The sequence below is a fragment of the Bombus affinis genome, chromosome 8, assembly GCF_024516045.1.
Source record: "Bombus affinis isolate iyBomAffi1 chromosome 8, iyBomAffi1.2, whole genome shotgun sequence".
Taxonomy (NCBI): domain Eukaryota; kingdom Metazoa; phylum Arthropoda; class Insecta; order Hymenoptera; family Apidae; genus Bombus; species Bombus affinis.
This window is the reverse complement of record NC_066351.1, coordinates 1,302,842-1,314,308: the sequence shown is the minus strand read 5'-3', so window position 1 is coordinate 1,314,308 and position 11,467 is coordinate 1,302,842. Positions and strand designations below refer to the sequence as shown.

At 28.9% G+C, this 11,467-nt stretch overlaps 3 protein-coding genes across 8 annotated transcripts; 2 read left to right on the top strand and 1 right to left on the bottom strand.

Moving 5' to 3' along the window:
- The first annotated feature begins 116 nt into the window (after positions 1–116).
- LOC126919423 (probable galactose-1-phosphate uridylyltransferase) lies at positions 117–2,656 on the top strand. Of its 5 annotated transcripts, none has more exons than XM_050728713.1 (8): positions 117–399; positions 766–777; positions 1,002–1,061; positions 1,140–1,309; positions 1,392–1,597; positions 1,666–1,894; positions 1,966–2,182; positions 2,263–2,656. In XM_050728713.1, exons 1-8 carry the CDS (start codon positions 384–386, stop codon positions 2,508–2,510), a joined length of 1,158 nt encoding a protein of 385 aa, XP_050584670.1. In that variant the 5' UTR covers positions 117–383; the 3' UTR covers positions 2,511–2,656. The 5 variants fall into 5 exon arrangements, with proteins under 5 accessions (XP_050584670.1, XP_050584671.1, XP_050584673.1 ...); XM_050728717.1 differs by having other exon boundaries at positions 121–399; positions 643–777; XM_050728714.1 differs by lacking the exon at positions 766–777 and having other exon boundaries at positions 118–399.
- On the bottom strand, positions 2,650–5,612 carry LOC126919416 (adenylyltransferase and sulfurtransferase MOCS3). Of its 2 annotated transcripts, none has more exons than XM_050728684.1 (6): positions 5,480–5,612; positions 4,281–4,462; positions 3,876–4,089; positions 3,448–3,746; positions 2,901–3,368; positions 2,650–2,828 (listed from the first exon to the last, which is right to left on the bottom strand). In XM_050728684.1, exons 2-6 carry the CDS (start codon positions 4,456–4,458, stop codon positions 2,677–2,679), a joined length of 1,311 nt encoding a protein of 436 aa, XP_050584641.1. In that variant the 5' UTR covers positions 4,459–4,462; positions 5,480–5,612; the 3' UTR covers positions 2,650–2,676. The 2 variants fall into 2 exon arrangements, with proteins under 2 accessions (XP_050584641.1, XP_050584642.1); XM_050728685.1 differs by lacking the exon at positions 5,480–5,612 and adding an exon at positions 4,571–4,656.
- On the top strand, positions 5,445–8,168 carry LOC126919444 (ras-related protein Rab-39B). Its single transcript, XM_050728760.1, has 3 exons — positions 5,445–5,593; positions 6,123–6,232; positions 6,341–8,168. The coding sequence occupies exons 1-3, from the start codon at positions 5,486–5,488 to the stop codon at positions 6,777–6,779; spliced, it is 657 nt and encodes a 218-aa protein (XP_050584717.1). The 5' UTR covers positions 5,445–5,485; the 3' UTR covers positions 6,780–8,168.
- Positions 8,169–11,467: the final 3,299 nt, after the last annotated feature.

Genomic DNA, 11,467 nt, shown 5'->3' with positions numbered 1-11,467 from the left:
AAAAATAAAGCAATTTAAACTGTATTTTCTTTACTGGCAATGCACATACATATATTTGTTTATTCGTTTTCCTATAAATAACGCTTGCGATATCTTTTAACATCTTAAGTTCGTTCTGATCGAGATCGAATCTGATCTTACACTACCATCTAGTACGTAGTAATACGTGATACACATTGATATGTGTACACATTGAACATTAGATTTCGTGAGCAATGTAAATGTTATCATAAATTACTATACTTGGTATAGTTACACAAGTATCTTGTTTGTGAAAAAAATGACACGTACATCTTAAATTACTGCTGTCATTAAAAATTTTCCAGTACGCTAATAGCACTCAAGCGACACTTGCGATACCAAAAGTAGATACCAAAGTACAAATGTCTGCATCAACAGGTAAAAATATTTTATATTAATTGAAAAATTAATCACTTAGTACAACAAATATCTGTAAAAGATAAAGGTAATCGTTGTATTATTTATAAAAGGTACACATTATTAATCGCGTAAGGTTTTTTTCGAGTAAATAAATTTTATAAGAACATAAGCGTCGGTCATATGACCTTCCACAAATTTTGTTTTATTTTTTTTATATTATAAATGTGTAGTGGCATGTAAAACTAATAATAATTTTTACAGTTTATTGTACATTCTGTATGATCGAAATCAAAACAAAACCCGCGTGAGTCTATTGTGCATTATTTATAGTTCTGATTAAAACAAAATCCACATGACGATTAAAATTTATATTACTATTCGTAGCATTCCAAAAGTGTAAGTAATGCGTGTATATGTATATACTAATAAAGCAAAATACTTTTATATGATATTTTTAAATGTTTATATTGAATAATGTACTTTAATGCAGTAAACTAATTGTAATTTTGTAAAATAAATTAATTTGCTGTAAAAATTAATTTAATAGATTAATGTAATATATACATAATCTTATCCAAATTTTCTATGTACATACATGAAGACTTAATACTAATTTTCAGGTGATAAGAAGAGCCTGAAAAATGGCACAGAAGCTTTAAAAAAACAATTTGATCCTACTGGTTAGAATTTTTGTTCTTATGAAGAAATTATATCAAATTCAAGTTCTATGTATTATCTATTAGATCAATATTTTATAGAACATCAACATATTCGATATAATCCCTTAAAGGGAGAATGGGTACTAGTGTCACCACATCGAATGAAACGACCCTGGGGGGGACAAATTGAAACAAATATAGAAGAAGATCTCCCAGATTATGATCCTGATAATCCACTTTGTCCAGGCAACGTCAGAGCTAGTGGACAGGTAATGCATTTAAATAACTATCCTTTAACTTTAAAACCAGAGTTGCACGACTTTTCTGATACTAAATGTTCTTGTTTTCCAGATAACTCCAATATATGAAAATACATATTCATTTGTCAATGACTTTCCTGCATTATTGGAATCAGTTCCTAATCCATCAAAATCTGAAGATGAATTATTCCAAATGGATGCTGCCAGAGGTACTTGTAAAGTGATGTGTTTCCATCCCAAATCAAATGTAACAATAGCACTTATGAAAATTTCGGAAATTAAAGAAGTGGTTAAACGGTATGTTGGTAATACATTTAATTTGTAATATTGTAATATTTTATGTAATAAATGTCGTTATGATTTAGCTGGATTTTTGAAATGCTTGAGTTGGGAGAGAAATGGACTTGGGTACAAATTTTTGAAAATCGTGGTGCTGTAATGGGCTGTAGCAATTCTCATCCTCACTGTCAAATTTGGGCTAGCTCTTTCTTACCAAATGAAGCTAAAATAAAGGATAGATACCTCAGCGATTATTATAATCGTAATAAAAAACCACTTCTTATAGATTATGTACAAAAAGAACTTTTCAAAAAAGTAAAGTACCATATTAAGAGAATTTAGATTTAGATCTTCAGATTTTTTAATTTGTATATTTTATGTTGTAGGAGCGCATTGTATCAGAAAACCGAGATTGGGTAGTTTTAGTACCATTTTGGGCAGTATGGCCATATGAAACTATGGTATTGCCTAAGAAACAAGTATCTAGAATGCAAGATTTATCAGAAAGTCAACAAGAATCATTAGCAGCTACTATGAAAATACTGTGTACAAAATATGATAACTTATTCCATTGCTCTTTCCCTTATTCTATGGGTTGGCATGGTATGGTTAAATATTATTGGATATGTTCATTAAAAAAGGTCATGTAACTAATCACGATATTTAATTGATTCTATTTAAAGGAGCGCCAACTGGACCATATGTAAAACAAGATTATCCTTATTGGACTTTCCATGGAATTTATTTACCTCCACTATTGCGTTCAGCAACTGTAAAGAAACATATGGTTGGCTATGAACTTCTTGCACAAGCACAAAGAGACTTAACGCCAGAACAAGCAGCAGAAAAATTACGAAATTTATCAGATTCCCATTACAAGTATCCAGAAACCAGTTTAACTAGTTCTGAGATAGAAGAGTATTCTAAATGAATTAATTCACTTCATATAACTATATATTTTTATAAATGTACGTGTTATTCACGTATATATATTTATAAAAATGTAATGTCGAATATCATGTAATTATACACATATTAATTTTAGTAGTAAAAATTAATAAACATGAAAGTAATCAATTACATACAATTTTATACAATTAATATACAGGAAATGTACAATCGATTTTCTTGCTCCAAGCATGAATGCCACCAATTACATCTTTTATTTCTAGATTACTTCCCTGAAATATTTCCTGAAGGCTTTTTACAGCCTTTTGCGAATCATTCCCTCTTCTGCACATAACATATACTAGAACAAATGCATACACATTTATTATATATTTACAACTTCAATATAACATATTAAGCAAAATATACTTACAACTAGCATTATCATGTTGTTTTTGTATTTCCTGTATTCTACTTCTTATTAATGTTACTGTTTCATTGTTATTAATATCACATAATGGTATATTTATAGAGTGCTTTAAATGACAGATGTCAAATTCTTCAGCTGAACGTACGTCGATTAAAATATGAGCTTTCGTGCCTAATTTCAATGTTGTGTTATATTCTTCCACGCTTATTCTTTCTTCCGTTCTTAATAAATTTAATTTCGGATCTTTATCATTTGCTTTTGCACCACAAAATTGTTCATAATCAATTAATTTGTGCAGAGTTGGATGTTCGCCGCAAACGGCACAGTTTATATTTTTAGCACGCAGGTTGATCTTACGAAATTTCGTTTCTAGTCCATCAAATAATAGAAGTTGACCGGATAGTACATGCGGAAGATCGAGTACTATCTTCAGCGCTTCTAATGCTTGTAAGACGCCAATAGTACCAACAGCTGTAATTAAATTAAGTAATAAATATTTTCTGAATTAAAAATACTGAATAAATTAATTAAATTAATTAAAAAATAATACCTGGGCCAAAAACACCACCATCTCCACAATTTGTTACTGTTTCTGGAGGAGGAGGTTTAGGAAATATACATCTATAGCAAGGTCCATTGTAATTAAATACAGATAAATGACCTTCAAATTTTAATGCTGATCCAGACACTAAAGGTTTATTACTTAGAACACACGCATCATTCAGTAAATAACGTGTAGCTACATTATCAGTAGCATCTACCACTACATCGTAACACTTTATTATGTCCAGAGCATTACTGCTATCTAGTTGAATTTTATATGGAGTAACTTTAATGTCACTGTTTAAGCTAAAATTAGGAATATTTAATTTAGATTATAAAAGTAGGGATATTTTATATCATGAATTTTACCATCAAATAAACATTTAATACATATACTTGTAAAAATCTATGCATATTATATTGATATACAAATACCGATTAAGACTTTCTGCAGCAGTATTTACTTTTGGTGTCCCAATACTTGTTTCTGCATATAATAATTGTCTATGAAGATTGTTAATTTCTACATCATCATAATCAATTATACCAATTTGTCCAACACCAGCAGATGCTAAATATAATGCAGCTGGGCATCCAAGTCCACCTGCTCCTACGATCAATATTGCGCTATTCTTTAATTTTACTTGACCTGTAATTATATAATGAAAAATGTTATAATTGAAAATAGAAACTTTATTATTATTTATATATCAAATTAAGAATACATATAGAAGAGAAAATATTAAATACTAAAGAATAACAGATTTTTGTTACATGAAATTTATATGATTTTAATTTAGTATATATAATACATTTTAAAATTTTATAAATAGAATACACCTTTAATAGCAATTTCTGGTAAAAATATTTGCCTACTATATCGTAATATTTCTTCGTTATTCAAACCGTAATCTTGTAAGATTTGTTTTTCGCGCCTTAAGGCAGCTAGTTGAGTTTCCTTCGTGCGTAACAACTCACGCAATTCAATAATTTCATCAATCAATTTCTTTTCGTTCATTTTTCTAGAAAAGAATTTAAAAATGAATTACTGTTCTACTATAAAAGGTTAAGAGTAAAATTAAATTCAAAATTTTTTATTACAGAAAATCACGTAGTTAGGTTATACGTACTAAAACTTATTTACAAAATTAGTGGTTAGAAGGTTGTTATTACATAAGTAGCAAATCCTACATAAGAAACAACTTGTTATAGATAAAACTTAAACAAGACTATAAATTTCGAATACTATTACTTTTTTTTATTACTTTATAATCAGTATACACGTATCTATTTGAATAGATATATATTACACATTCTGTGTCCTGTTCTACATTTAAGATGCAAATGGCACTATGCTTTATATATTTAGTATACGTAAAAATGCTCGACTAATCTCTTAATTAACCTTTAATCCTTTCAACGTAATAGATAAAATGAAGAATTTATCGTTTCAAGTAGTATAACAAAAATAGAGAATATTTTCGAAACATTTTCGAATATTTACTTTTAGAGTTTAAAATAATATTCTTTTGCCCATTTTACTTAACTGATAAAGAAAAGAAGACAATATTTTCTTTTAATTTTTTTGGTGTTCATTGATTGTATACAGATTTGTATTAAGTAAACTATAAATATGTGTAAGCAATATTTATAAATTAAATTATGATGTCTTTCAAGCTTTCTAGTTAAACCCGTGAAATGTGTATTTTAGGTGGCTACTATGACCGCGTGGTTCTGTGAGCGTCCCAAAGAATTAAAGAAGAAAGAAGCAGTGAAATTTGGAACAGCTAAAAACAGCTAGTTCATTGAAAATTACGATGTGTTTGGTTTCAAAGATCCTTACGAGATCTACGTATTTATTAGCACAGTGTCGTGCGCAATAAGTGCAGTACAGTCTTGGGCAAAGGTAGGAAGTTGATGATTAATGTCACGGTCAGCGAGGTTCTCACTCTTGACAAGTACATACAAGAAAATCATGACTTTATAAGTGACAAATAGAGTATTGTTTGTGAAGAACTTTAATCGTAATATATACATACGTCAAGATGGTGGAACCAATTTTTGACTACCAATTTCGCCTGATACTTATCGGTGACAGTACCGTCGGAAAAAGTTCGTTACTGAAATATTTTACTGATGGGAAGTTCGCAGAGGTACGCAGCGACTCTAACCGTTATTGTCAACAATGTTGATAAAAATGTTGATTTTAATCAAATCTGTCATGTTTTGTTCTTTTGTCATTTTTCATAATATCAAATAAGTTGTATTGTAATTGATGTTGAAATCGAAGTTGAAATAGATTTTATGTCGTTGGAGTATTTCCAATTTTGCTGATCTAATAATATTTATGTAGTTGATTACTATTTTTTAAATAAAGAATTCAGGACAGCATAAAAATGCTAATATTAAATATGTTTGAAGAATTTTTGTTACGCAAATGAATTAGTTTTAATATCCAATTATAATTATTATATACATTGTACAATTAGTAGGTTAATGAACAATAATAAACAAAACGGTATCTTTGATTGAGATACATTTTTATCTTTTATCTTGAATCTGTCATTGACTTTTATTTAGAGTATATTTTTTAGTAAATCAAAAATTATAATTCTTTTACAATTCAACGAGTTTATACCTGATATTATTATAGGAAGTATATAACATATTTTATTTGATTAGCTTTCAGACCCAACAGTAGGAGTAGATTTTTTTGCTAGATTAATTGAAGTAAAGGATGGAACAAGAATAAAATTACAGTTATGGGATACAGCTGGCCAAGAAAGATTTAGGTGTGTTATATTTGTATTATATGTTTTTAGTAATTATGAATATATTAAAAACAAGATATGATATGTCATTGATACAAGTAAAATAATGAAATGTGCTGTTTATCTTAGGTCAATTACAAAATCATACTATAGAAACTCTGTTGGTGCCCTGCTTGTGTATGATGTCTGTAATAGAGCAAGTTTTGAACATATTCCTCAGTGGATGATGGAAGCTCGTAGACATATTGAGCCACATCGCCCTGTATTTGCATTGGTAGGTTGTAAATTAGATTTAGTTACCAATGGAAGTAGACGAGAAGTTTCAAAGGAAGAAGCAAGAGCTTTTGCTGATCAACATGGAGTACATCATATTGAAACCAGCGCAAAGACTGGAGTTAATGTTGAAGAAGCATTTCGAACAGTTACACAGGAAGTTTATAATAGAATACAGACTGGTGAATATAAGGTAGAAGATGGTTGGGATGGAATAAAAACTGGATTTGCTAGGCCTGGTGGTTTAGATTTTAATCTAGTCGAAGCAGAACCTGCAAAATCCTCTTGTTGTTAAGTTAAAATTTAATTTGTTATAAAAGCAAACAATGTTCAGAATGCAGTGGCACTATAAATATTCATGTTTCTTAAGTTTTTCTAAATCTTGAGACATGTATATTAAGAGAAAGACCGAGAAAATACATTCAAATTTCCATATCAATTTTATTTGACAAACATGAAAGAAAATTCTATTCTTTAATAATTACATTCCACTGCATTCTTGTTTTAGAAGAAAAATTTACAACAAATTTAAAATATGTATAAATCTTGATTAGACATTTTTGTACATAACTTGTATAAACGAATGATTATATGTCATTGAAGTATATAGGCATTGAACTAGGACTGTTTCTTATCTTATTTAAGGAACAAAATATCTCAATGTAAAGAAAGTTCACGTTCATAGTATAAATGTAGCTATAGCATTTTTATGAATTTTATCATAAATTAATGATTTTGTTAATGATGAAAGAAAATAACGAATGTGCTTCTTTGTCAAAATCATCTTTTAAATATTGTAATAGTAGAGTATTTCAGTGAATATTATATAAATTAAAGAAAAGTTCTCGAAATAAAAGTGCAAATGTTTGTAGATCATGTGTTTTACATACAGAAGTTATTTTTTGTTTTTAATGACACAGTTTGTGATAATGTCACATATACATGAAGAGCCAAAATATATATATATATATACATATATTCGTACTGTTCATATTTCATTAAAGCCAAACAAGTTAATATATCAGTACTTATATCTTAATTTATGAAACAATATATAAGAAGCGATCTGTATGTGCTCTAATTTTAAAACATCATAAACTTATTCTGTAAATATTATATTATATAATTATGTCAAAATATTACAAGATCTAATTATAGAATAATAGATAGTGCAGCACAATTTATATAAGTTGCTATGAATTAATAAACATCTGCTTTATCATATTTTTATCATAAGACATAAACATGTCAGTTTAAATATGATATGAAAAATTTATATAATCTAATATAATATTTTTAATACAACCATTTTTTATTGGATGGTACATTTTACATTTTTTCATGTCAATCTTTTAAAAGAAAATAAATTTCTGACTTTCAAGATATAAATTAAGAACATAAACACTCGCATATACATACATACATTTTTAAGACAGAAATAAATTAGTCAAATAAATTTTATTCGAAAAATATTATTTACGTGATTTGCATTTTTCAATGCAACACGAACTAAGCAGAGATGTATTTATATCCGTACAATGTAACAGATATATAGAATATCAAATGATAAAGTGCAGTAAAATCTGCATTTGTATAAATAGTGTAAGTAAATGCAGCATGAATAGAATTTACGTATAAAGTTTTGTACTTATTAACTGTGGCATAAGACAAAATGAGTAATAGAGCTAGACAAAATGAGCTAATAGAAAAAAAAAAGAAAAACGCGGAACAGTAACATATAACTTATCATTATATTTGTATAGCTATAGGACATATCTTTTTGTTAATAAGTGATGTACGTATGTAGTGAATGTACAACGTTGTAATATCCTAATTGACAAATAGACTTTTTCATCTATAAAAAATCTAAATTTGTTATGTGTTCGTTTCTGTTTTAAAGTATTTTTTTGTAAATAGAAATTAATATTATATTGAGGACATGAATTATAATAAATTTATGTTATATTATTTCAATATGTGACTATATAAAACTATAATTATACATAATATGTGAAAAACGGACACAGACATACATATATATACATACATATATTATAATGCTTATTTTATAAAAATTGTTTTCTCATAAAATTTATTTTATGTATAATTTGACAATTCAATATATACATCTTTGTGCACTACAAATTTATATACACATAATCATGTTGGAAAATAAACAATTATAGAATTATATATTCTTTTTTGATAATGTAATGCAAGTATTAATTATTGACATTTCTTTTGTGATAGAAGTCAGGAAATTATGTTCTGCCACCATATTCTAGATAATTTCTATTTATTTAGCTCAATAAATTAATTTTTTTGCTTTTTTAGAGTAAATTAATTACAAAGATACTTCTACTAAAATTACATATTATCATATTCATAATTTTAGATATATATAAAATATGGTGTGTGTTTTGTGTAACTGGTTATTTTTATAGGCTGTAACAGATGGAGTAATCAAAATGTTGATGAGATATAATTTCATATTTAATGTACAATATATAACATATATACAGTATATACAAGTTAATACTTTCTTGCCATTATGTAGCAGTCTATATGCTTAAATTATACAGATTTTTATAAACTGAATAATTTATATCTCTGAAATGTAAAATTGTCTGAATACAAGAAAAATATTACAAAATATTATTGTTACAGTTACATTTTCACGTAAGTATGAAACATTAGCTAAACAGAATAAAAATAAATTTGTGAAAAAGCAAACTGAGAAAGAACAGTTTATATAATATTCTCATAATTAAATAATAAGAATTAAAGAATACTGGTCGTTGTTAAGAAATATCTTATTCGTTTTACTTGACAAAATAATATAGTATTACGTTATATTATATTACATTATACTGTATTACGTTATATAGTATTACGTTATATTGTATTACGTTATACTGTATTACGTTACATTATATTACGTTATATATAATTACTTTATATTATACTTCATTATATTATGTTACGGTATATAGTATTACGTAATACTATACGTTATTACGTATTGTGGTATTACGTATAGTATTACGTATAGTATTACGTTGTATATCAGTACATTATAATGTATTGCGATAAATATTATTATGTTATATATTATAGTATTAAAATATAATGAATTACGTCACAATTTATTACGTTATATACTACTACGTTATATTATATTACGTTACAATGTATTACGTTATCTTATATTATGTTATATTATATTACGTTATAATATATTACGTTATAATGTATTAGGTTGTAATGTATTAAGTTATATAGTATTATGTTATAATGTATTGCGTTATATTGTGTTACGTTTTGCGCTTCCTTCAAATACTGGACAGAAGGCGTACGTTACCATGATCGCGGACGGATACGAACACATGCATAGTGGGGATATCGAAAGGTGACAAAGGGAAGCAAGTGGATCAACACAGCAGTTGTTCGTAACCAGTCATTAGTAAGAGTCGCGAGTCGAGAGTTCTGAAAAAGTCGCTAGTCAAGAAAGTAAACAAACTGTTGAACGAACCGCCGCGTATTCAGTTGACAGCTTTCACGTCCTACACCTCAGTTATATTGTATTACATTATATTACATTACGTTATATTGTATTACGTTATATTATATTATATTACGTTTTATGGTATTACGTTATAATATATTGCGTTATGTGTTATTACGTTATGATGTATTACGTTATATAATTTTTTTTTTTTTTTTTTTTTTTTTATTTATTAGAATATTTACAATCAATTCTCGTTGAGAATTTTCAGTAACTTAATTTGGCGTGATACAATGACATGGATTATAATTGCTTTATATTGTTGATTCTAGTAGGACTAGGGGTTTAATCTAGTGGGTATTTTCTTTTTAGTCTGCGGATCTGGTCCGTCGTGTCCAGTAGCTGGGTGACTAGTGGGTTGTGGTGGTTGTTGACTCTTGTGCTATATCTGCTTCTGGACTTGTGTATTTCATCTTTGACTGTAGGTATCTTGAGGTCTCGGTGGATTGTTTCGTTGGTAACATACCAGGGTGCATTTAATAGGGATCTTAGCGTTTTCGATTGGAAGCGTTGGAGTATTTCAATGTTGGAGTTACTTGCTGTTCCCCATAGTTGGATTCCGTAGGTCCAGACAGGTTTTATTACGGCCTTGTAGAGGGTTATTTTGTTCTGTATGTTTAGTTTGGAGCGTCGGTCCGTGAGCCAATAGAATTTTCTTAGTTTTTCCTTTAGTTGCTTTGTTTTTTCCGAGATATGTTTTTTCCAAGTTAGCCTCCTGTCCAGGGTCATGCCCAGGTATCTTACGGAGTCCTTGCTTGGGATTATTGTGTTGTTAATGGTGACCTGGGGGCAGGTTTGTTTTCGGAGCGTGAAGGTTACATGGGAGGATTTTTTTTCGTTTATTTTAAAACCCCATTTTTGGAACCACTTTTCCATGGAGTCGAGACTTCGCTGGAGAGTGGATGAGGCAATTGCCGGGTCTGCGTGGGTAGCTAATAGTGCTGTGTCGTCGGCAAATGTTGCTATTGTTACCTCGTTTGATATGGGTAAGTCGGCAGTGTAGATGGAGAATAGTAGGGGTCCGAGGACACTACCTTGCGGTATGCCGGATTCTATTTGGAATGTTGCGGAAGTGGCGCCTAGACATTTAACTATGAATTGTCTGTTGGTAAGGTAGGATTTTAAGATGGAGTAGTACGGGTGGGGTAGGATTTTTTTAAGCTTGTAGAGTAGCCCTTCATGCCATACTTTATCGAATGCTTGTTGGATGTCTAGGAATACGGCTGAGCAGTATTTTTTCTTTTCAAGGGTCTGGCTGATCATGTGGGTTATGCGGTGGATTTGCTCTACTGTTGAGTGTTGTTTTCGGAAGCCGAATTGGTGATCTGGGAGAGTTTTCAATTCTTCTAGGAGTGGAAGGAGACGATTCGTGAGCATCCTCTCGAATAGTTTAGAAAGGGTAGGTAAGAGACTGATTG